A 26,074-nucleotide genomic window follows, 5' to 3' on the forward strand; every position below is an offset into this window, starting at 1 on the left:
TGGAAACGGAGCAGTCAGACCTACTGCACGAGCCCCCCCCCCCCTGAGAGAGGATAAAAGGCTATGGAATCAAAAAAGTACAACCTGGTCTTTGGCCTACAAAATTAGACTTTGATTTAAAAGAACATGGGGAGGGGAGATACAAACGAAAAGTTGCATTTAGGATAGAGAATTGATGCAGAAAAATGATCTCGAGATAGGTCTGTATTGTATTTAATTTTTTGTATTAACTAGTGCTTTATTGCATGGCTCACGACGACTGGCTGTGTATGCTTGTTTTCTTATGCTTTATCCTTGTTCGGTCAGCGGGTCGTTGTTTGTGGCAGGATATAAATTGAATTGATTTTATCTTATGAATTTGTAATTTAAACAAAGAGAACACAATGCCTTGGGCAGAGTATGTCAATATTTTACCTATAATCGCTCAAATACATTAACAAGTCCATCAGTGCGGGACGCCTCTTGACAGCACCAGGTTGAGAAAGTGAATGATCGAGCATGCGCAGTTGAGGTTCGTGCCATATTGGAACGAGGCAGAGGACAGGAGAAAGACGGGGGTAACGTTTTAAATTTACTTGGAAGAATTAGGAAAAGGTGAGATTCACGTACGTGGACAAAATACTTACCTATTATTTATTATGTACTATTTTCAGCTGCCTTGGTGGCTCCCGTGTGTTTCTTCCTGGTGTCAAATAAGCTGTATTGTGCTCGACTGAGTAGGCAGCGCCATACCCATACTTGACATTTCAGTTGTTAACTTGCTCGTGGTCAGTGGAAACGGAGCATCAGTTTCGCGCGCCCGATCAATCTCCTCTCACTGACTTTAATATCCACGATCAACATTGTAAACCCGTCATAGGCAAGCCAGCTTTTGTTATTCTCTTTTCAATGTTGTCAATTAAATGTTACTCGAACACAATATAACATTGAAAGTTGGGGTGGCGCATTACGCCTTTGCCTGCAAGATTGTGTCAACAGTAGATTGCAATATTGCTGATGCTGACATAAACTATCCCTGAAAAGTCAGACTAGTTTTTTCTAGATTAGTGTTTTATCTGATGTTTGTTTAGCTTGCGATGTGTCATTGCAAGCGGCCTGATGTAGTAACATCGTAAACATTTTAACATTGTAGTTAATACACAGTACAGCCTATTACACTGTTTCACTGTAGTCTATGGCTGGCTATATGTGACCAATGACATCCTTGTATGTGACCAATACTATATTGACTGCTTCTTACAGCCATTTTCGTAACCAAATATGAAGATATTATGTGTAGGCTGACATTAGCATTTTTGTGCTGAGTTTGTCACGGTCAACCAACACCTTTTCTGAGATAAGAATATATCTTTCAGCTACTGGCGGGAACACCTGTCGCGAGGCAGAGGCTGCTAGGGTGCAATTTATAACCTCAAAAGTGCAGACTCCACACGCATTGCGATCACATCCCATGATCGTTTGATATTACTGCTTTGACAGGAAGGGGTTTTTCAGCTTGAGTTCAGGAGGGAGGGGGGAATGGGTGTATAATATGAGATGGAGAAAGAGGGAGATGGTGGACTTGGAACTGTATAAGTGTGTAATATGTGAAATCTAAAGGCCACTGAGTACCAGGCCCTAAACAGATGTACCTCTACAGAGGTGTTTATTTAACATCCTGTCTTTTGTAACTTTTTCAGTTGGATCAAAGTGGTTTTAGCTACTGCTAATACAGTCTCCTGGGTGGTGTTGGGAACACAGTGGGGGCATCATGAACCCCGAGACACAGGAATCTGGTGAGTCTCACAATGGTTGAATGGCAGAGGTGTATTCAGATGAAATTTCTGTCTTTGTAAATAAGTTTGTGTGTGTCTTTCAAAAGGCGGCTCTGAACTGGAGTCTGACTTCAACTGGGATGAATATCTGGAGGAGAATGGAGTATTGGCGGTTCCACATCACGCCTTCAAACATGTATGTCTTATCACACTGCATCAGGGCCCATTTGCAGATATGGTACTTATATTTAGGGCCCAGAGTTTTTTGTGGTCATGGCCCAATTTATTGTATATCCACATACACACCCTTCCCTCCCTCTCAGGTGGACCGTAGCCTGCAGACAGGGCTGGCTCCAGGGATGAGTTTGGAGGTGTGTGTGCGTTCTGAGCCTGACCAACCCTACTGGGTGGCCACCATCATCACCACCTGTGGCCAACTGCTGCTGCTGCGCTACGAGGGTTACCACGACGACCGACGAGCAGACTTCTGGTGTGACATCAGGAACTCTGACCTCCACCCTCTGGGCTGGAGCAGACAGCACAGGCAACCAATGAGACCGCCTGAGGGTGAGTAGGGGGTGACATAGGGTTTGATGGAAATAGACATTTGTGTTGCTGTAGACCGGTTTGGCCCTGTGTTCAAATAAATGCATTGGAAAACTTAAAACTTTTCATACAGGAATGTACTGGATGTCGATGTACAAAATGTATAAATATGATGTGTGTTCAGGTGTCCGTGAGAAACATGCTGACTGGGAAGCTGTCCTAGAGGAGGCTCTGGCTCAGGGAGGGAGTGCACCAGCACACCTACTGGAGGGGGTGAGTCTGGGGGGAGGGAGGAGCGGGGAGGGTAGGGACACTAGGACCATAACTATAGTTGGGACCTATTCAACATTACTAATAATTTCAGAACAGCTTGATTGTTTAGTGTCAATAAATGTAAAAAATAAAATAAAAATTCTCTGTCTGTATCCAGGCCCAGACAGGGGGAGACCTGTTCCCCCTGGGGTGTTGTGTGGAGCTGCAGGACAGTGTAGACCCAGGGGTGGCCTGGGGGGCCCAGGTGGAGGACAACATAGGGGGCCGGCTGTGTCTGCGCTACACTGGGACGGAGGGGCTTACTCAGTCACAGACCAGGCGCTGGGTATTCTACCTGGACCCCCTCTTACACCCACCTGGCTGGGCTGAGGAAAACCGCTTCTCTCTCACCCCACCTGCTGGTAAGGAACAGAACTGCCTTTGCACCTTGTGGCGCTGTTGACCAACCCTGGTTTTGGAAAACTACAGAGTAAACACAAATACACCTCAATCAATGAATCATCAAGATATTGTTGAATAAGATGTGTTAATGCTGGGCTGGTTGCCTGGTGACCACTGTTGTAGTGTGTTTATTTATTTATTTGTGTGTGTGTGTGTGTGTGTGTGTGTGTGTGTGTGTGTGTGTGTGTGTGTGTGTGTGTGTGTTGCAGTGCTTCGTGGTTTGCGCAGCCAGACAGAGTGGGAGGAGGTGAGAAAGAACATTAGACAGCCTAAAGAAGAAGCCATCAATGAAGACTTCTTTAAGGTATTTTCTCTCTTTCTCTCTCTCTCTTTCTCTCTCTCTCTCTCTCTCTCTCTCTCTCTCTCTCTCTCTCTTTCTCTCTCTCTCTTTCTCTCTCTCTCTCTCTCTCTCTTTCTCTCTTTTCCCCCCACCCTCTTTCTGTGTCCCTCTCCCTCTGGCATATCTCCTGTGTGTGTGTTTGTAGGACAGGCCAGTCCTCTCTCCTCACTGCTTCTCTGAGGGGATGAAGTTAGAGGCAGTGGACCCCGCTGCCCCCTTCAACACCAGCCCAGCTACTGTCACCAAGGTAACGCTTACATGTCACCATAGTAACACCCTCACCTCATCCACACAGCATCCGTCTTCTCCTGATAAGTGTTTACCAATGACACAATTATCATATGGTAGGTTTCCCCTAGTTGTATGGGGCTGTAGCAGTGATGCCATCATTGTGTTCCCCAGGTGCTGAGCGACCAGTACTTCAGGGTGCAGATGGACAGCCTGCAGGGAGACAGTGAAGGGGCGGGGCCTGGCTTATCCTTACTCTGTCACTATGGGAGCACCGGAATCTTCCCTGCACAATGGAGCCTTAAAAATGGGGTACCCCTCAGTCCCCCTCCAGGTAGGGCAGAATACACTCACCTCAGGCATTCTACTGATCCAGTGAAATGGATCACAGAATTTACTGTGTCCCTGGGTATGTGGGTGTGTAGGTTACCAGGGCCAGAACTTTGACTGGGCGGATTACCTGAAACAGTGTGGAGCGGAAGGAGCGCCAGAGAGCTGTTTCCCCGTGGTGAGACACACACAACCACACACACATGTTTGTTTTACTATCCTTTTTGGGAACAAACAGTTGATTCCCATTCAAAATCCTATTTTTCCCTAACCCTTATCCTAACCCAAAACCTAACCCTAACTGTAAAATTAACCCTGAGCCTAAAATAGCCTTTTTCCTTGTCGGGACCAGTGAAATGTCCCCACTTGTACAAATGTTCCTTGTTTTACTATCCTTGTGAGGACTTCTGGTCCCTACAAGGATAGTTAAACCAAAAACACACACCACTCCAACTGATATGATGACAGGTGTTTTCTCCCCAGGGGCAGAGTGATCATGACTTTGTTGAGTCCATGAGGCTGGAGGCGGTGAATCCTGTCTCTCCTGAGCAAGTTCACGTGGCAACCGTAACCAGGGTCAGAGGTCAGCACATCTGGTTGCATCTGGAAGGTGAGAACAGAACAGCTGGAGGAGAGAGAAAAGGGCTGTGTTGGAGGGATGTAAGGTTTTGGGGGAGGGGCAATAATGTTGTTGGGTGTTAATTTCACCTACCAGTCTTATTATATATACAGTAACAGTCAAAAGTTTGGACACACCTACTCATTCAAGGGTTTTCCTTTATTTTCCTTTATTTTTGAAATAACACATATGGAATCATGTATGTAGTAACCAGAAAAGTGTTAAACAAATCAAAATACACTCAGCAAAAAAAGAAACGTCCTCTCACTGTCAACTGTGTTTATTTTCAGCAAACTTAACATGTGTAAGTATTTGTATGAACATAACACGATTCAACAACTGAGACATAAACTGAGCAAGTTCCACAGACATGTGACTAACAGAAATTGAATAATGTGTCCCTGAACAAAGGGGGGTGGGTCAAAATCAAAAGTAACAGTCAGTATCTGGTGCGGCCACCAGCTGCATTAAGTACTGCAGTGCGTCTCCTCCTCATGGACTGCACCAGATTTGCCAGTTCTTGCTGTGAGATGTTACCCCACTCCTTCACCAAGGCACCTGCAAGTTCCCGGACATTTCTGGAGGGAATGGCGCTAGCCCTCACCCTCTGATCCAACAGGTCCCAGACGTGCTCAGTGGGATTGAGATCCGGGCTGTTCGCTGGCCATGACAGAACACTCACATTCTTGTCTTGCAGGAAATCACGCACAGAACGAGCAGTATGGCTGGTGGCATTGTCATGCTGGAGGGTCATGTCAGGATGAGCCTGCAGGAAGGGTACCACATGAGGGAGGAGGATGTCTTCCCTGTAACGCACAGTGTTGAGATTGCCTCCAATGACAACAAGCTCAGTCCGATGATGCGGTGACACACCGCCCCAGACCATGACGGACCCTCCGAATCGATCCCGTCTCAGAGTACAGGCCTCGGTGTAACGCTCATTCCTTTGATGATAAACGCGAATCTGACCATCACCCTTGGTGAGACAAAACCGCGACTCATCAGTGAAGAGCACTTTTTGCCAGTCTTGTCTGGTCCAGCAACGGTACGTTTGTGCCCATAGGCGACGTTGTTGCCGGTGATGTCTGGTGAGGACCTGCCTTACAACAGGCCTACAAGCCCTCAGTCCAGCCTCTCTCAACCTATTGCTGACTGTCTGAGCACTGATGGAGGTATTGTGCATTCCTGATGTAACTCAGGCAGTTGTTAATGCCATCCTGTACCTGTCCTGCAGGTGTGATGCTCAGATGTACTGATCCTGTGCCGGTGTTGTTACACGTGGTGTGCCACTGCGAGGACAATCAGCTGTCCGTCCTGTCTCCCTGTAGCGCTGTCTTAGGCTTCTCACAGTACGGACATTGCAATTTTTTGCCCTGGCCACATCTGCAGTCCTCATGCCTCCTTGCAGCATGGGACCCTGGGCATTTTTCTTTTGGTGTATTTCAGAGTCAGTAGAAAGACCTCTTTAGTGTCCTAAGTTTTCATTACTGTGACCTTAATTGCCTACCGTCTGTAAGCTATTAGTGTCTTAACAAACGTTCCACAGGTACATGTTCATTAATTGTTTATGGTTCATTGAACAAGCTCTGGAAACAGTGTTTAAACCTTTTACAATGATGATCTATGAAGTTATTTAGATTTTTACGAATTATCTTTGAAAGACAGTGTTCTGAAAAGGGAACGTTTCTTTTTTTGCTGAGTTTATATTTTAGATTCTTTAAAGTAACCACCCTTTGCCTTGATGACAGCTTTGCACACTCTTGGCATTCTCTCAACCAGCTTCATGAGGAATGCTTTTCCAACAGTCTTGAAGGAGTTCCCACATATGCTGAGCACTTGTTGGCTGCTTTTCCTTCACTCTGCAGTCCAACTAATCCCAAACCATCTCAATTGGGTTGAGGTCAGGTGATTGTGGAGGCCAGGTCATCTGATGCAGCACTCCATCACTCTCCTTCTTGGTCAAATAGCCGTCATGCAGCCTGGAGGTGTGTTTTGGATCATTATCCTGTTGAAAAACAAATGACCGTCCCACTAAGCTCAAACAAGATGTGATGGCGTATTGCTGAAGAATTCTGTGGTAGCCATGCTGGTTAAGTGTGCCTTGAATTCTAAATAAATCACAGACAGTGTCACCAGCAAAGCACCATCACATCTCATCCTCCATGCTTCATGGTGGAAACCGCAAATGCGGAGATAATCCGTTCACCTACTCTGCGTCTCACAAAGACACGGCGGGTGCAACCAAAAATCCACAATTCGGACTCATCAGACCAAAGGACAGATTTCCACCGGTCTAATGTCCATTGCTTGTGTTTTTTGGCCCAAGCAAGTCTCTTCTTCTTGGTGTCCTTTAGTAGTGCTTTCTTTGTAGCAATTCGACCATGAAGGCCTGATTCACGCAGTCTCCTCTGAACAGTTGATGTTGAGATGTGTTTGATACTTGAACTCTGTGAAGCATTTATTTGGGCTGCAATTTCTGAGGTGCAGTTAACTCTAATGAACTTATCCTCTGCAGCAGAGGTAACTCTTGTGTCTTCCTTTCCTGTGGTGGTACTCATGAGAGCCAGTTTCATCATAGCGCTTGATGGTTTTTGCGATTGCACTTGAAGAAACTTTTAAAGTTCTTGAAATTTTCCGTAGTGACTGACCTTCATGTCTTAAAGTAATGATGGTCTGTAATTTCTCTTTGCTTATTTGAGCTGTTCTTGCCATAATATGGACTTGGTCTTTTACCAAATAGGGCTATCTTCTGTATACCATCCCTACAACACAACTGATTGGGTCAAATACATTAAGAAGGAAAGAAATTCCACAAATTAACTTTTAACAAGGCACACCTGTTAATTGAAATGCATTCCAGGTGACTACCTCATGAAGCTGGTTGAGAGAATGCCAAGCTTGTGCAAAGCTGTCATCAAGGCAACGGGTGGCTACTTTGAAAAATATAAAATATATTTTGGATTTGTTTAACACTTTTTTTGGTTACTACATGATTCCATATGTGTTATTTCATAGTTTTGATGTCTTCACTATTATTCTACAGTATAGAACATAGTACAAATTAAGAAAAACCCTTGAATGAGTGGGTGTTTCCAAATCTGTTTTACTGGTACTTTACATATTCTATTCAGCCACATGTTCAGCCACTCATAAACTCCCCTCTGCTTTGTGTGTTCTTCTCAGGGTTGAAGCAGCCTCTCCCTGACATCATCACTCATGTGGACTCCCTGGACATCTTTCCAGTCAGTTGGTGTGAGAGTAATGGCTATCCCCTCCAACACCCCTACAAACCTAGAGGTCAGGCTCCAACAAGAACCTCCTGACCATTTTGGTGATTGGTCTATATCAGTGTTTTATCTGAAGGTTACTGGCATGTGTAGATGTTGACTTTTGTTCCTGTTCTGTTGCAGCTCAGAGGAAGAGCCATGTGACCGTGGTGCAACCAGAAAAGCAGTGAGCTTTGCAGACCTTGATTATTACAGAGAGCGAGAGATTAGAAATTAAAAAAGCAAAACTTCCCTCTACTGTTACCCAACTTTGTAACGTGTGTTATTTTATTTTTAACTGTATGTTTATTTTGGTTTGATCCGATTGCAGATCTCCACTTAAAGCCACGGCCCCTGATGCAGCGAGGCAGCAGGATCTGAACCAATCGGAGAACGGTGAGTGTAATTCCTTGTGAAAAATCATTTGTGCAAAAATAATGCGTATGAGAAAATCTTACATGTGTGTGTGACTGTCTATGTCAGCAGCTCAGGGTAACGGGAAGTACAGCTGCCCAAAGATCTATTTCAACCACCGCTGTTTCTCTGGCCCCTACCTGAACAAGGGCCGTATCGCTGAGCTGCCCCAGAGCATTGGCCCTGGCAACTGTGTCCTGGTGCTGAAAGAGGTGAACGAGAGAGCAGCACACCTCTACCAGCTCCTCTCTATCTTACACAGGCACTACTGTAGATGACAACTCATTGTTATCCCCATACAGATACATATTCTATTTCATTCTGTGGTGTATCCTACCATGTCATGTTCTATGGCTTTCTAACCCCCCTGTATCTTGTCCTGTGGTCCAGGTGTTGACTCTGCTGATCAGCTCGGCCTACAAGCCCAGCCAGGTGCTGAGGGAGCTGCAGCAGGACCCAGAGCTCAGGGGGCACGGCCAGGGAGAGACTCTGAAGGCCAAGTCAGTCTACCCACCACACTATAACACCATAATAATGCTACCTTAAACTCACTAGGGTACGTGGGACGCTAGCGTACCACCTGGCCAACATCCAGTGAAATTGCAGAGTGCCAAATTCAAAACCAGAAATACGCATTATAAAAATTCATAAAACATACAAGTGTTATACATCGGTTTAAAGATTAACTTCTTGTTTATCCAACCACGGTGTCAGATTTCAAAAAGGCTTTACGGCGAAAACATACCATGCGATTATCTGAGAACAGCACCCAGCAGACAAATCATTACAAACAGTTACCAGCCAAGTAGAGGAGTTACACAAGTCAGAAATAGAGATAAAATGAATCACTTACCTTTGATGATCTTCATATGGTTGCACTCACAAGACTCCCATTTACTCAATGGGAACCAGGAACAAAACGACAACAGCCACCCTCGAAGCAGCGTTACCCATGCAGAGCAAGGGGAACAACCACTCCAAGTCTCAGAGCGAGTGATGTTTGAAACAATATTAGCGCGCACCCCGCTAACTAGCTAGCCATTTCACATCACATTGTTACACCAGCCTAATCTCGGGAGTTGATAGGCTTGAAGTCATAAACAGCAGAGCTGCTGGCAAAACGCACGAAAGTGCTGTTTGAATGAATGCTTACGAGCTTGCTGGTGCCTACCATCGCTCAGTCAGACTGCTCTATCAAATCATAGACTTAATTATAACATAATAACACACAGAAATGCGAGCCTTAGGTCATTATTTTATTTTATTTATCCGTTATTTTACCAGGTAAATTGACTGAGAACACATTCTCATTTGCAGCAACGACCTGGGGAATAGTTACAGGGGAGAGGAGGGGGAGGAATGAGCCAATTGTAAACTGGGGATTATTAGGTGACCGTGATGGTTTGAGGGTCAGATTGGGATTTTAGCCAGGACACCGGAGTTAACACCCCTACTCTTACGATAAGTGCCATGGGATCGTTAATGACCTCAGAGAGTCAGGACACCCGTTTAATGTCCCATCCGAAAGACGGCACCCTACGTTTATTCATTAATATGGTCGAATCCGGAAACTATCATCTCGAAAACAAGACGTTTATTCTTTCACTGAAATTCGGAACCATTACGTATTTTATCTAATGGGTGGCATCCATCAGTCTAAATATTCCTGATACATTGCACAACCTTCAATGTTATGTCATAATTATGTAAAATTCTGGCAAATTAGTTCGCAATGAGCTAGGCGGCCCAAACTGTTGCATATACCCTGACTGCGTGCAATGAACGCAAGAGAAGTGACACAATTTCACCTGGTTAATATTGCCTGCTAACCTGTATTTCTTTTAGCTAAATATGCAGGTTTAAAAATATATACCTCTGTGTATTGATTTTAAGAAAGGCATTGGTTTTTATGGTTAGGTACACGTTGGCGCAACAACAGTCCTTTTTTTGCGAATGCGCACTGCATCGATTATATGCAACGCAGGGCACGCTAGATAAACTAGTAATATCATCAACCATGTGTAGTTATAACTAGATTATGATTGATTAAGTTTAATGCTAGCTAGCAACATACCTTGGCTTCTTACTGCATTCGCGTAACAGGCGGGCTCCTCGTGAGGCAGGTGGTTAGAGCGTTGGACGAGTTAACCGTAAGGTTGCAAGATTGAATCCCTGAGCTGACAATGTTAAAAATCTGTCGTTCTGCCCCTGAATAAGGCAGTTAAGCCCGTGTCTTTGGCTATGCCGGATTAAGTGATATGACATACTATTCTATAAAATAATTTCTCCGTAATTGATATTACCTGATTGAGCTAATCATGTAAATGTAATTAACTAGAGAGTCGGGCACCACAAAATGATATTTATAGAGCTGTTATCTTCCAAATAAACTCTTAAAGACCGAGGTAATATTTTACATCAATAGCAGTCAATATTAATTGTCATCTTAATTCAGTCTCAACTGAAAGTTGTAAATTCTTGGTTATCTGCACGAACCCTGGCTAACAAGTTGAATCAGCAATACAAAATTGGGTTTAATTATTTATTGACTAAATACCTAACTAATCACACAGAATTACACATACACATATTTAAATCATAACTTGATTACAAATTACGTCATAAAGGAAAACATCCTTTATGTCTCTGCTGGTAAATTGAATATGTTGTAGTAACGTCGTTGTGTGGTAGACGGGATACTCTGTCTGTTCCTTCCTAACCCTCGTTTGCAGCTGCTGTTGCTAACTCAACGGCTAGGAGGTATCACTTCTGTAGTGAATAAGAGTTCAAAGTTCATACCATTCGCAACCAAAGCTCACACTGATGTTGGCTTCGTTCTGTTGTTATTATCTGAACCATTCTGACATTGGACTGTTGTCCTCGGAACAGGAGGTTATATTGTCGTCAAGGGCTTATATAGGAAGGGAGAGGAAGGCGTGTTTGAAAAGTTTTATAGCCCATGTCCCTTCACAGGGGCGGGGCCACTGATTGAGCAGAGTCCTATCTCATGAAAACCCAAATCTCACATTTTAGATGTTAAAATCACATTTCATCCCATCACGAATAATTTCATATTCAAACATTTAAATTGAACAACAATTCCATGTGAATCCGATAACTACAATGTGCAGACTTTCCACTGTAGAGTTTGTCATCTTATCATTGATGAGAATGTCTCAGATGACAACCGAACCGACATCATATTCATTAAGTACCACCGCATACGTTCAATTGGTTGGATTACCAAAATATAGTTCATTTTCCCCCACCTTCTGATGTTCCCATAATCTCTATGTTAACCAAGGGGTTTGCAAATGTAACATCAGTAGGGTAGAGAGAGGAAAAGGGGGGAAGAGGTATTTATGACTCATAAACCTACCCCCAGGCCAACGTCATGACACCACCGTTCCTATGCCGTCATTGAAAATAAGAATGTTCTTAACTGACTTGCCTAGTTAAATAAAGATTAAATCAAGGTGTAAAAAAAAAATAAAACATCTGCAAAATCGCCGTCCAAAATGACCGATTTCCGATTGTTATGAAAACTTGAAATCGGCCCTAATTAATCAGCCATTCCGATTAATCGGTCGGATATGTGGTTTCCAGTTTGCATAAAGTCCAGTGTAGTTCTTTGAGGGCCGTTGTTCTATCGGCTTGAGGGGGAATATACACACCTGTGACTATAACCGAAGAGAATTCTCTTGGGAGGTAATGCAGTCTGCATTTGATTGATTAACTACTCACACCATGAGTAGTTAATCATGAAACATACACCCCCGACTTCCTTCTTCCCGGAGAATTCTTTATTCCTGTCTGCTCGTTATATTGAGAACCCAGCTGGCTGTATGGACGGAGCCATGTTTCCGTGAAACAGTATGTTACAATCACTGATGTCTCTCTGGAAGGAGATCCTCGCCCCTAGCTTGTCTACTTTATTATCCAGAGACTGAACATTACCAAGTAACATATTCGGAAGCAGTAGATGGTGTGCATGCCTTCAGAGTCGGACGAGAATTCCACTCCGAATACGTTTTCTACGCCGGTGGTGTTTTGGAGCAGCCTCTGGAATAAGTTAAATTGCCTTGAGGGGTACGAACAAAGGATCCAATTCATGGTCGTAATGCTGGTGAATTACCACAGCCCTGATAACTAAAAGTTATGTAATAAATTAAAAAAATTGGGGGGGGGGGGATAATAATGTAAAAAATAACACACAAAAAAAACAAAATACTGCAAAGTTGCTTAGGACCTAGAAGCAGAGCTGCCATATCTGTCAGGGCCATCTTGCCATTCCCCACCAAAGTGCCCCCTGAGCTCTGGGTCCTGCTGTAGCTCCCTCAGCACCTGGCTGTGCTTGTAGGCCGAGCTGATCAGCAGAGTCAACACATGGACCACAGGACATGAGAGGATAACGGGTTACTAACATATTCAAAGATTGACATATTTTAATTAAAAACATTATTTTGATGAATTTATTCATACTATTTCATCCTTCCACAAGATCTAGTCCCAAGGCAAATCTAGGGTTGCTACTCAAGCCGGCTGGTCGTTTGTTCTATCGGTTCGGTTGCCAGAGATGCAACCCAGTCTTCTGTATCTATGGACGCGACCCAGTCGTTCGTTCTAAATGTTCCATTGCCATACTGGCTGGAAACTTTCTTATCCCTTCCTTGCTAGCTAGCCAACTACGGCTAGGTGACGTCAAAAAGTACAGCCAGAATAACAGCAAAGTAGCTGCATTTGCATTTGTTTAAGCTGTTTTCTAGTGATATTTATTTGGACACATCCATAACAATGAGTTAATGAGGCTGATTTCACCTGGCATAGAAAATGTGCTCTCTCGTCAGGACATTGTTGTTCAGAGGACCTAGCCAACAACACAGCTCACACAATTTCTTCAAAATGAAGCTGGAAAGACTGCAAACTAGCAGCAGTAAATTTTGTCTTACCTTTTTTCAACCGACATTTCTTTGTATATATCCACAAAAATGATGCCAACTGGCTGAGAAATGCTGCCTGCCTGTCTGTCTCGTCCCGATTCCCGACGCGCTCATTACTATGGGACTACTGGAGATCGAATATGAATATTGAAACAATGTTGCAAATGTCGGATAGACAAACAGCAAGGTTTGTACAAATCTACGCTGTTGAAAACTAAATGTTAGTCTAAAAGAAATCTGAGATAATGTCAAGAGGCTTTTTATAGTGGAGATCGAAATTATAAATTGCCTGGCTGGGCTGATGAGACAGTGGATTGCGCAGTCAGATGGAACAGAGTAAATAGGTATTTTAATGTCATAAGATTTTAGCCGGTGGTAACTTGTAGAATAGACACCTGCTGGAATGCGCTTTTAACCAGTCAGCATTCAGGATTAGACCTACCTGTTGTATAATTGCTGTTTAGATTATAGTATTTACTGTACAGTATTGTGATAAAATGAGAAACCATACACAATTTATTTCTGTATGCTGTAGATTTGGTCTATTCTAGGTCGCTATGTATGCACCATAACGCCACTATATACAGTGCATGGCAAAGTATTCATCCCCCTTGGCGTTTTTCCTATTTTGTTGCATTGCAACCTGTAATTTAAATTGATTTTTATTTTGTTTACATGTAATGGACATACACAAAATAGTCCAAATTGGTGAAGTGAAATAAAAATAAAAAACTTGTTTAAATTATTTTTTTTTAAACGGAAAAGTGGTGTGTGCATATGTATTCACCCCCTTTGCTATGAAGCCCCTAAATAAGATCTGTTGCAACCAATTACCTTTAGAAGTCACATAATTGGTTAAATAAAGTCCACCTGTGTGCAATCTAAGTGTCACATGATCTGTCACATGATCTCAGATTATATACACCTGTTCTGAAAGGCCCGAGAGTCTGCAACACCAGTAAGCAAGGGGCACCATAAAGACCAAGGAGCTCTACCAACAGGTCAGGGACAAAGTTGTGGAGAAGTACAGATCAGGGTTGGGTTATAAAAAAATACCCGAAACTTTGAACATCCCACGGAGCACCATTAAATCCATCATTTAAAAAAAAAATGAAAGATTATGGCACCACAACAAACCTGCCAAGAGAGGGCCGCCCACCAAAACTCATGGACCAGGCAAGGGGGGCATTATTCAGAGAGGCAACAAAGAGACCAAAGATAACCCTGAAGGAGCTGCAAAGCTCCACAGCGTAGATTGGAGTATCTGTCCATAGGACCACTTTAAGCCGTAAACTCCACAGAGCTGGGCTTTACAAAAGAGTGGCCAGAAAAAAAGCCATTGCTTAAAGAAAAAAATACGCAAACACATTTGGTGTTTGCCAAAAGGCATGAGGGAGACTCCCCAAACATATGAAAGAAGGTACTCTGGTCAGATGAAACAAAAATTGAGCTTTTTGGCCATCAATGAAAATGCTATGTCTGGCACAAACCCGACACCTAACATCACCCCGAGAAAACCATCCCACAGTGAAGCATGGTGGTGGCAGCATCATGCTGTGGGGATGTTTTTCATCTGCAGGGATGGCAAAACTGGTCAGAATTTAAGGAATGATGGATGGCGCTAAATACAGGGAAATTCTTGAGGGAAACCTGTTTTCAGTCTTCCAGAGATATGAGACTGGGATGGAGAATGACCCTAAGCATACTGCTAAAGCAACACTTGAGTGGTTTAAGGGGAAACATTTAAATGTCTTGGAATGGCCTAGTCAAAGCCCAGACCTCAATCCAATTGAGAATCTGTGGTATGACTTGAAGATTGCTGTACACCAGCGGAACCCATCCAACTTGAAGGAGCTGGAGCAGTTTTGCCTTGAAGAATGGGCAAAAATCCCAGTGGCTAGATGTGCCAAGCTTATAGAGACATACCCCAAGATACTTGCAGCTGTAATTGCTGCAAAAGGTGGCAATTATGCACGCTCAAGTGTTCCGTTTTTTTGTCTTATTTCTTGTTTGTTTCACAATAAAAAATATTTTGCATCTTCAAAGTGGTAGGCATGTTGTTTATATCAAATGATACAAATTCCAGGTTGTAAGGCAACAAAATAGGAAAAATACCAAGGGAGGGTGAATACTTTTGCAAGCCACTGCATGGTAGTAGTCGAGTGACACTGAGGATATACACACTCTCTGCTGCATAAACATCATACTGGAAGAGATGCTCCCTACCACATTGGTGTCTGACAGACAGTAATGGATCAGATTCTGCTCTGGACCATGTTGTGGTTTGAAGGTACAAAGGGAAGAGTTACCGGGCCACTGTGGGGATTGCCCGTACAGCTGACCAGGTGGCTGAGTTCTGCAGGAAGACGTGTGTGAGGCTGGAGTGCTGCCCCAACCTGATCGCACCTCACATGGTGCTGGAAGACTGCTCGGAGAACTGCTCCCTTCTCACCAAGACCAAATACAGTACGTGATACCAAACATGCACACACGCATACATACAGTACCAGTCAAAAGTTTGGACACCTAGGGTTTTTCTTTATTTTTTACTATTTTCTACATTGTAGAATAATAGTGAAGACATCAAAACTATGAACTAACACATATGGAATCATGTAGTACCCAAAAAAGTGTTAAACAAATCAAAATATATTTTTTAGGTTCTTCAAAGTAGCCACCCTTTGCATTGATGACAGCTTTGGACACTCAACTGGAACTGGAATGCTTTTCCAACAGTCTTGAAGGAGTTCCCACATATGCTGAGCACTTGTTGGCTGCTTTTCCTTCACTCTGCGGTCCAACTCTTCCCAAACCAGGTCATCTGATGCAGCACTCCATCACTCTCCTTCTTGGCCAAATAGCCCTTATACAGCCTGGAGGTGTGTTGGGTCATCGTCCCACTAAGCGCAAACCAGGTGGGATGGTGTATCGCTGCAGAATGCTGTGGTAGCCATGCTGGTTAAGTGTGCCTTGAATTCTAAATCAGCGACAGTGTCACCAGCAAAGTACCATCACACCTCCTCCATGCTTCACGGTGAGAATCACACATGCAGAAATCATCTGTTCACCTACTCTGCATCTCACAAAGACACAGTGGTTTCAACCAGAAATCTCAAATTTGGACTCATCAGACCAAAGGACAGATTTCCACCGGTCTAATGTCCATTCCTTGTGTTTCTTGGCCCAAGTAGGTCTATTCTTATTATTGGTGTCCTCTAATAGTGGTTTCTTTGCAGCAGTTTGACCATGAAGGCCTGATTCACGCAGTCTCCTGTGAACAGTTGATGTTGAGATGTGTCTGTTACTTGAACTCTGTGAAGCATTTATTTGGGCTGCAATTTCTGAGGTGCAGTTAACTATAATGAACTTATCCTCTACAGCAGAGGTAACTCTGTGTCTTCCTTTCCTGTGGCGGTCCTCATAAGAGTGAGTTTCGTCATAGCGCTTGATGGTTTTTGCGACTGCTTTTAAAACTTAACGTTCTTGAAATTGTCCGTATTGACTGACCTTCATGTCTTAAAGTAATGATGGACTGTCGTTTCCCTTTGCTTATTTGAGCTGTTCTTGCCATAATATGGACTTGGTCTTTTACCAAATAGGGCTATCTTCTGTAAACCACCCCTAGCTTGTCACAATGCAACTGATTGGCTCAAACGCGTTAAGAAGGAAAGAAATTCCACAAATTAACTTTTAACATGGCACACCTGTTAATTGAAATGCATTCCAGGTGACTACCTCATTAAGCTGTTTGAGAGAATGCCAAGAGTGTGCAAAGCTGTCATCAAGGTAAAGGGTCGCTACTTTGAAGAATCTTAAATATAAAATATATTTTGATTTGTTTAACACTTTTTTTGGTTACTAAATAGTTTCCTTGGTGTATGTCTATGTGCCCTATAGCTCATTACTATGGTAAGCAGAAGACCAAGCGAATCAGCCTTCCCCTTGGTGGTTACACCAACCTGGAGAGCAGCACCAAGCAGGGGAGCAGGAGGAAGAAGAAAAAGCCCCTATTTGTCCTCAAGAAGAAACACCTGTCTACCTCTGTAGACAGCACCCCTGCTGGCTCCCCACTGGTACTGCACATTCTTACGTTCATCTCCATCAACTGCCATTAACTTAATCATCACAGAGAAGCCAGAAGAGTTGCCCCTAACTATTGGTCCCGGGTCAGATGTTATCTAACGGTTAAGGTTAGGATTTGGGGTAGGTTGCAGAGAAATCTGATTATAGATCTGATGTTACGGGGAACTTTTATATGAAAGGAGCCAGTATTCAAACTAATCATAACTGTCCACATTTCTTCCACCCCAGGCTAGTGGAGAAGAGGAGGACCTGGATGAGGACTACTCTCTGAGTGAAGAGGACTCAGGCTCAGAGCCGCAGGATGACTATGAGGTATCAGAGAGGAAGTCCCAGCCCCCCTCTCCCTCCCCCTGTCCCACCCCTACAGAACCTCGCCCCCGGGACAGACCCCGTCGCCAGCGCAGGAAACCCGCCCGCTCACCCTCCTACTCAGACGATGAGAACGGGCCCACCTTACCTAAGGTAGTGGTGGTTACATAATTATGCACACAAATACACACACACACACTGATCCTGGAACTATATACGTGTAACCTCCCCTTTGTGTGTGTTCTGTCTCAGAGTGGGCGGGTGGAGGTGCAGGAGAAGCTACATCTGGACAGCAGTCCTCTGGGCTGGAGCATCACTGATGTGACCCGTTTCATCAGAACTACTGACTGTGCCCCGCTGGCACGCATATTCAGGGACCAGGTAGGAGTGACGCACACACCAGGAAAAACACACTCACATACACACACTCACAGTGTGGTAATTTTCTGAGACATGTTGTTGTGCGTGTTGACAGGAGATAGATGGCCAGGCCCTGCTGTTGCTGAGCCTGCCCACAGTACAGGAGTGTATGGGGCTGAAGCTGGGCCCTGCCATCAAACTGTGCCACCTTATAGAGAGGGTTAAACTGACATTTTACCAGCACTTTGCCAGCTGAGGTGTGTGTGTGTGTGTGTGTGTGTGTGTGTGTGTGTGTGTGTGTGTGTGTGTGTGTGTGTGTGTGTGTGTGTGTGTGTGTGTGTGTGTGTGTGTGTGTGTGTGTGTGTGTGTGTGTGTGTGTGTGTGTGTGTGTGTGTGTGTGGTTGGTCTCAAGCTCATTACTAAGCCATATCACATCCAGCGTTGTTGTAATGTACAGTATGTGCTGCTCCAGGATGGACACAGCTTACAGCCTCAGCTGTTCACCCTGGAATGTGACTGGATTCTGTATCGTTCAGGGATTTTATGTTTACAGTGCCTTCAGAAAGTATTCACACCCCTTGACTTATTATACATTTTGTTGTTACAGGCTGAATTCATAACGGATTAAATTGATTTATTTTCTCACCCATTTACACACAATACCCCATAATGACTAATTTACATAAGTATTTTCACCCCTTAGTCAATGTTAGAATCACCTTTGGCAGCGATTACAGCTGTGAGTATTTCTGGGTAAGTCTCTGGGTAAGTCTAAGGGTTTTCCACATTGTTCAATATTTGTAAATGTTTTTTTATTTTATTTGTTGAACTCTGTCAGGTTGGTTGTTGATCATTGCTAGATAGCCATTTTCATGTCTTGCCATAGGTTTTCAGGCTCATTTAAGTCAAAATTGTAACTAGGCCACTCAAGCATTTAATGTCATCTTGGTAAGCAACTCCAGTGTATACAGTTGAAGTCGGAAGTTTACATACACCTTAGCCAAATACATTTAAACTCAGTTTTTCACAATTGCAGACATTTAATCCTAGTAACAATTCCCTGTCTTGGGTTAGTTAGGATCACCACTTTATTTTAAGAATGTGAAATGTCAGAATAATAGTAGAGAGAATGATTTATTTCAGCTTTTATTTCTTTCATCACATTCCCAGGGGGTCAGAAGTTTATATACACTCAATTAGTATTTGGTAGCATTGCCTTTAAATTGTTTAACTTGGGTCAAATGTTTCGGGTAGTCTTCCACAAGCTTCCCATAATAAGTTGGGTGAATTTTGGCCTATTCCTCCTGACAGAGCTGGTGTAACTGAGTCAGGTTTGTAGGCCTCCTTGCTCGCACATGCTTTTTCAGTTCTGCCCACAGATGTTCTATGGGATTGAAGTCAGGGCTTTGTGATGGCCACTCCAATACCTTCACTTTGTTGTCCTTAAGCCATTTTGCCACAACTACGCTTGGGGTCATTGTCCATTTGGAAGACCCATTTGCGATCAAGCTTTAACTTCCTGACTGATGTCTTGAGATGTTGCTTCAATATATTCACATCATTTTACTCCCTCATGATGCCATCTATTTTGTGAAGTGCACCAGTCCCTCCTGCAGCAAAGCACCCCCACAACATGATGTTGCCACCCCCACAACATGATGTTGCCACCCCCATGGGTGGGATGGTGTTCTTCAGCTTTGCAAGTCTCCCCCTTTTTCCTCCAAACATAACGATGGTCATTATGACCAAAGAGTTCTATTTTTGTTTAATCAGACCAGAGGACATTTCTCCAAAAAGTATGATCTTTGTTCCCATGTGCAGTTGCAAACTGTAGTCTGGCTTTTTTATGGCGGTTTTGGAGCAGTGGCTTCTTCCTTGCTGAGCGGTCTTTCAGGTTATGTCGATATAGGACTCATTTTACTGTGGATATAGATACTTTGTACCCGTTTCCTCCAGCATCTTCACAGGATCCTTTGCTGTTGTTCTGGGATTGATTTGCACTTTTCGCACTAAAGTACGTTCATCTCTAGGAGACAGAACACGTCTCCTTCCTGAGCGATATGACGGCTGTGTGGTCCCATGGTGTTTATATTTGCGTACTATTGTTTGTACAGATGAACGTGATACTTTCAGGCGTTTGGAAATTGCTCCCAATGAGGAACCAGACTTGTGGATGTTTACCATTTTTTTTCTGAGGTCTTGGCTGATTTTTTTTAATTTTCCCATGATGTCAAGCAAAGAGGCACTGAGTTTGAAGGTAGGCCTTGAAATACATCCACAGGTACACCTTGAAATACATCCACAGGTACACCTCCAATTGACGTCAATTAGCCTTTCACAAGTTTTTAAAGCCATGACATCATTTTCTGTAATTTTACAAGCTGTTTAAAGGTTACAGTCAACTGAGTGTATGTAAACTTCTGACCCACTGGAATTGTGATACAGTGAATTATAAGTTAAATAATCTGTCTGTAAACAATTGTTGGAAAAATTACCTGTGTCATGCACAAAGCAGATGTCCTAACCGACTTGCCAAAACTATAGTTTGCTAACAAGAAATTTGTGGAGCGGTTTAAATGAGTTTTAATGACTCCTACTGAAGTGTATGTAAACTTCCGACTTCAACTGTATATGGTCTTGTGTTTTAGGTTATTGTCAAGCTGAAAGGTGACTTTGTCTCCCAGTGTCTGTTGGATAGCAGACTAATCCATGTTTTCCTCTAGGGTTTTGCCTGTGCTTAGCTCAATTTCATTTATTTGTATCCCTAAAAATACGTCCAAGTCCTTGCCAATGACAAACATACCCATAACATGATGCAGCCACCACTATGCTTGAAAATATGAAGAGTGGTACTCAGTGATGTGTTGTGTTGGATTTGACCCAAGCATAACGCTTTGTATTCAGAACAGTTAATTTCTTTGCCAATATTTTTGCAGTTTTACTTTCGTGCCTTATTGCAGACAGGGTGCATGTTTTGGAGTCTTTTTATTTTTTCTGTACGGGCTTTCTTCGTTTCACACTGTCATTTAGGTTAGTATTGTGGAGTAACTACAATGTTGTTTATCCATCCTCAGTTTTCTCCTATCACAGCCATTAAACTGTAACTGTTTTAAAGTCACCATTGGCCCATGGTGAAATCCCTGAGCAGTTTCCTTCCTCTCCGGCAATTGAGTTAGGAAGCACGCCTGTTCCTTTGTAGTGACTGGGTGTATTGATACACCATCCAAAGTGTAATTAATAACTTCAACATGCTCAAAGGGATATTCAATGTCTGCTCTTTTTTTTAAAAATTTTACCCATCTACCAATATGTGCCCTTCTTCGTGAGGCATTGGAAAACCTCCCTGGTTGAATATGTTTAAAATTCACTGCTCAACTGAGGGACCTTACAGATAATTGTATGTGTAGTCTTTCAAATATGATGTTAAACACTTAATTGCACACAGTGTGAGTCAATGCAACTTATTATGTGACTTGATAAGCAAATGTGTACTCCTGAACTTATTGAGGCTTGCCATAACAAAGGGGTTGAATACTTAATGGCTCGAGACATTTCAGCATAAAATTTTACATATATATATTTTTTTATATCACCATGCTCTACCAACTGAGCCTTACAGAACCACAACCCTGGCGGTGCAAAGCACCATGCTCTACCAACTGAGCCTTACAGAACCACAACCCTGGCGGTGCAAAGCACCATGCTCTACCAACTGAGCCTTACAGAACCACAACCCTGGCGGTGCAAAGCACCATGCTCTACCAACTGAGCCTTACAGAACCACAACCCTGGCGGTGCAAAGCACCATGCTCTACCAACTGAGCCTTACAGAACCACAACCCTGGCGGTGCAAAGCACCATGCTCTACCAACAGAGCCTTACAGAACCACAACCCTGGCGGTGCAAAGCACCATGCTCTACCAACTGAGCCTTACAGAACCACAAAGTCAAGGAGTGGTGTTAATACTTTCTGAAGGCACTGTATGTGTTTGTTTACCATTTGTTTGTGTACGATCAGATACATAGTGGAGGGGAATTGAAAAGCACAAGATAATTGTATGGAGTCATGATGGAATTATTTTTCATCCATCCATGACTGAGCTATTCAGGGTATAATGAACACCCAAGGTAAAGTATGTCAACAAAATACATATGGATTCCTGTTTAGGTACTAGTTCACCCCTCATTGTGAAACAGTAAAATATGAATAATGTGAATAACAAACAGCACCTGATGTGGGGAGACACATTTGCACTATCACAGCTAGGTTTTTACATTGGTCTACAGGGCTATGTTATCAATTTGACCGACTTCTTCTTGAAAATAAATAGCAGCTCAGACGTTTGGGTCTGGTTTCCAACACAGATTAAGCCTAGTCTAAAAAGCATGTTCAAAGAAGATTCTCCATTGAAAGTTGTTCTTAGTCCAGGATTAGTCTTAATCTCTGTGAAATCGGCCATTGGATTGTGATTCATTGCATTTTAAATGCATCCTATTAGATTATCAAGGGGTTAGGCTGTTCTTAACCTTTTGTCTTTATGATGACTATGATGATTGTCACTTTAGTTGTGTGTAGTATAGTAAGTCACTCGTTCTGTGGCCATGGGGTGTACGACAGCGTTATAAGATGGTCCTAACAATTATTGACATCTCGGTTCATACAAATATTTTTATAGATTGTTGAGGACCTGTCTGTCCTCATTTTACCTCTTGTATATTGCAGCTTGATCAAAGTATAAATTTATGTTTTTACAGGTATTTCTAAAGATTAAACATAAATGATGCTCGGAAGCTTTCTGTAGATGGCTTTGAGTAGGCTAAAACATGTCTTTATTGTTTTGATTTATGTCATGTTTTTGAGGATAATATGATACACTAATGCTATATCTAAAAAATGAACTGTACTGAAGGCAAAGCTGAACAAGTATTGTTCAATGTAAAATTACATTTTTGTTAGTTCTGCATATGGTTCAGGTTGGTTTTGTTGAAAAACAAAATGTTGTGCCATGTTTGAGACATTCCCTGTTATTTATGTATCTGTTTTCACATTCCACATCAGCTTGGTTTTTCCATTCAGGGCTGTCATTCTCATTCACTATACACTATATCGATTACACTAGATTTTACATAACCTGTTGCTCATGTTGAATATAAGTGTTGGCCGTTGATGTAAACTAAAGGAATTTCTCATGAAACAATCCAAAATGTAAATGGTTATTATTGGTTTGTGGATGTTTCCAATGCGAATATGTTTACAGAATGATCATTATTAAAAGTTATTGCTTTTGAAACTCGTAAAATGATAAACTGATTTTCTTATATTTCCTGTATTGTGTCATTTGTTTAATCCCAGGAAGCTATCTTCACTGAATGATCTCATTCATATTTAGTAAAGCTAGGATCCACCTTTGAAAACCATTGCCTAGCAGCCCTGAGAATGATAACATGAGTATATTGTATTGGCTTTCAAATGTCTAGAGGGAGATGTAAGGTGGAGACAGCCTTCTGTAGCTCCAGCTGCTCTCTCCATGATTCACAATGTTAATTAAAGATCCTACTAGGTTTTATATGGAACTTCTGTCAGCCCCCCCCCCCCCCCCCTTTTTTTCTGAAGAGGAACAGATTAATGACATAATGACAGAACAGAGGAAGGAAGGGGAGGGAATGAGACATACCTCTGTTGCCATGTAAGTTGTTTCTCTGCCCATGTTATTTGTTTGTCCATTGAATGATTGTGGTATGGACATATGCATGGTAAAGTGTTGCTCTGTTTGACTGTAGGGTCTCTTCTATCCATTGATGAGTGTAAGGGTTAGATTGGTTCCTTAGGTTGTTATTGTTGAGGATAGAAAGATGTCTTGATCTCATTTCAATTGTGGCCTAGTGACAGGAGAAAAGGAGGAGGGCCATGACAGAATGTTGTCATAGTGGAGGAGGAGTTGAGTTGTAGACTTTGATTTGTGATCTTTTATTTGTCCTTGAGGAGTTGCTTTAAAAGAAGGCAAGATCGTTCCAACTGTAGAGCAGATCACGTCATTCACTCCCTAGTGATACACCACCCTGAGAACAAACAGACCCAGAGAACGTGAGAGAGAAGAAAGAAGGGAGGAGTCCACTGACCCACTGAGTCATCTACTGGGCCTGCAGACAAGAGTTATAGCTCACTGGAGAGTTACAGTGTGTGTGTTGGTCTGCACTGCCGAGAGGGAGAAAGAGAGCGCCGCAGTCATTCTGACCACAACAGTCTTTATCCAGGAGGATCATCCACTACTTCACAGTCAGTCACCATGTCTCAGGTAAGACTACAGTGCTGGACTAGGGAGGGACATGTAGAGTTATGACATGAGCTCACTGAAACTTGCCTAGAAAGTTCCTGCTTAGTAAACCTACTGGAGAACTCTACATGGGAACTTTTCTTCAGCTGTCTTTCTTCGGCATTCCAATTCTTTCCTCTCTTCTTCTCCAGCCTGAAGAGGGGGAGGAGGGACAGCTGAAGCGTCCTGAGGTGAGCGAGGAGGATCTGATCGGAGCGAAGGATAAGCTGAGCTCCAAAGGAAAGCTGAAGGGCAAGACCATAGAAGTGATGGATGAGTGCGGTGAGCAGTGCCACTTTTATTGGCATGACAATAGGGTTAGGGCAACGTTTCCCAAACTCGGTGCAATTTTGGTTTTATTGCCCTAACACAACTGATTATAATGATCAAAGAATGAAGATTATCTGATTATTTTCATCAGTTGTGTAGTGCTAGGGCAAAAAGCAAAATGTGCCCCCTTTGGGATCCTGAGGATGGAGTTTGGGAAACCCTGGTTTGGGGTAAGTCTACGGGGCAGGAGTATATATTTAAAAACCTCTGAAATCTGTTTGTCGTTTTTGTGGCGGATTTAAAGCGGCAATCAACAGTTGAAACTATAACAAAATATACTCCCCACCCGTTTCCGTAAAAGGTTGAGGGATGGGGCTGAAATGTAACAAATCTCAATTCATATACAGAGCTATGGATGCAAGGACTGGCTATACATATTGAAATTATAGATTGAATCGTGTTGAGGCTATATAGTGTTTGTTTGCATTTATTTGTTTTAAACATTTTAATAAAACAACTTATTATGGTTTATTATGGGATATGACAGTTGAATTAAGCTTCAGACATTTCCAAGTTATATTCTTCAATAATCAATGGGTACATATTAATTAAGTCCAAGAATGGAGGCAACTGCTGATTGCTCCTTTAAGATTGGAAATAAGTTTACATACAAGTGTACATATAGAGAACCTGGGCTGTGTTTAAACAGGCAGCCCAATTCTGATATTTTTTCCACTAACTGTTCTTTTGACCAATCACAGATCTTTTCACATCAGATCTAATCTGTCAAAAGACCAATTAGTGAGAGAAAAAAGATCAGAATTGGGCTGCCTTTCTAAACAAAGCCAGAGTGTTATTGAACAAGAGAGGGAGTTAGTGATTAGAGAGGGCGTTCCTTACTGTGATGAAGTTTCCACTCCATATACAGCGCAGTTGAGGATGTTCAAGACTGTCAAACACACTGCCCATCTCCCTGCTGCATGAACTATGGATGTTTATACATATCTACTGTATGACATAGCTCTTCGACTGTAGCTACCTGACTTCAGAGTGATGGATGGATCTGTGTTGTGTTCACAGAGCGTGCGGGTAAAGTTGCCCCTTCTGTGTTCAGTGGAGTGCGTTCAGGGAGAGAGACCGCCATCAACAAGCCCCAGGGTCGACAAATCAAGAAGTAGCAGAGGCAGTAAAGCCGCTTCTTATACTCCAGCCTGGCCTATATTTAAAACCACACTTGTGTGACTGAATGGGCCTTATGGTCAAGTACTTCTTAACTTTTTAATAAAAAGCTTGAACCCTCATTCTGTCAGGAGTCTTGATTGTTAAGAAAGGAGTTTAAGTGGGCATTAACTGGATGTCAGTTGAGTAGGCTGTATTGGTTGGGTGTGAATATATTTGAGTTGGGCCGCCCGAGTGACGCAGCAGTGCTAGAGGCGTCACTACAGATCTGGGTTCGATCCCGGGCTGTCGCGACCGGGAGAACCATGAGGCGACACACAATTGGCCCAGCGTTGTCCGGGTTAGGGGAGGGTTTGGCTGGCTAGGATGTCCTTGTCCCATCTCGCTCTTGAGTTCTTGTGGCGGCCG

The 26,074-nt window shown here is 43.0% G+C and overlaps 2 protein-coding genes across 10 annotated transcripts; both read left to right on the forward strand.

Annotated features, from left to right (window-relative positions):
* Positions 1 to 497: 497 nt before the first annotated feature.
* Positions 498 to 21,185, forward strand: LOC110528987 (scm-like with four MBT domains protein 1). 8 transcript variants are annotated; one of them, XM_036983674.2, is made up of 21 exons: positions 498 to 594; positions 1,680 to 1,775; positions 1,862 to 1,950; positions 2,078 to 2,321; positions 2,485 to 2,573; positions 2,731 to 2,974; positions 3,224 to 3,318; positions 3,500 to 3,601; positions 3,757 to 3,916; positions 4,008 to 4,090; positions 4,396 to 4,522; positions 7,715 to 7,828; positions 7,942 to 7,984; positions 8,129 to 8,193; positions 8,281 to 8,423; positions 8,602 to 8,711; positions 15,442 to 15,617; positions 17,049 to 17,224; positions 17,463 to 17,696; positions 17,796 to 17,924; positions 18,019 to 21,185. In XM_036983674.2, the coding sequence occupies exons 2-21, from the start codon at positions 1,751 to 1,753 to the stop codon at positions 18,157 to 18,159; spliced, it is 2,589 nt and encodes an 862-aa protein (XP_036839569.2). In that variant the 5' UTR covers positions 498 to 594; positions 1,680 to 1,750; the 3' UTR covers positions 18,160 to 21,185. The 8 variants fall into 8 exon arrangements, 7 of the variants coding, with proteins under 7 accessions (XP_036839569.2, XP_036839573.2, XP_090097482.1 ...); XM_036983678.2 differs by having other exon boundaries at positions 8,284 to 8,423; XM_036983676.2 differs by having other exon boundaries at positions 503 to 605.
* Positions 21,186 to 23,542: 2,357 nt separating this feature from the next.
* On the forward strand, positions 23,543 to 25,788 carry mustn1a (musculoskeletal, embryonic nuclear protein 1a). 2 transcript variants are annotated; one of them, XM_090241357.1, is made up of 4 exons: positions 23,543 to 23,590; positions 23,890 to 24,199; positions 24,370 to 24,499; positions 25,568 to 25,788. In XM_090241357.1, exons 2-4 carry the CDS (start codon positions 24,191 to 24,193, stop codon positions 25,663 to 25,665), a joined length of 237 nt encoding a protein of 78 aa, XP_090097483.1. In that variant the 5' UTR covers positions 23,543 to 23,590; positions 23,890 to 24,190; the 3' UTR covers positions 25,666 to 25,788. The 2 variants fall into 2 exon arrangements, with proteins under 2 accessions (XP_090097483.1, XP_021465633.1); XM_021609958.3 differs by having other exon boundaries at positions 23,564 to 23,590; positions 23,887 to 24,199.
* Positions 25,789 to 26,074: the final 286 nt, after the last annotated feature.

The sequence above is a fragment of the Oncorhynchus mykiss genome, chromosome 7 (genome assembly GCF_057628025.1).
Source record: "Oncorhynchus mykiss isolate SJ-2025 chromosome 7, ASM5762802v1, whole genome shotgun sequence".
Classification (NCBI taxonomy): domain Eukaryota; kingdom Metazoa; phylum Chordata; class Actinopteri; order Salmoniformes; family Salmonidae; genus Oncorhynchus; species Oncorhynchus mykiss.

Bases quoted from the DNA above. Each gene is read 5' to 3' on its own strand.
- LOC110528987 (XM_036983674.2), top strand. From the start codon at position 1,751: ATGAACCCCGAGACACAGGAATCTG. The intron at 4,091-4,395 runs GTGAGACACACA...TTTTCTCCCCAG, and splicing joins CAGAGAGCTGTTTCCCCGTG to GGGCAGAGTGATCATGACTT. The intron at 4,523-7,714 runs GTGAGAACAGAA...TGTTCTTCTCAG, and splicing joins CATCTGGTTGCATCTGGAAG to GGTTGAAGCAGCCTCTCCCT.
- mustn1a (XM_090241357.1), top strand. The intron at 24,500-25,567 runs GTGAGCAGTGCC...TTGTGTTCACAG, and splicing joins AGAAGTGATGGATGAGTGCG to AGCGTGCGGGTAAAGTTGCC.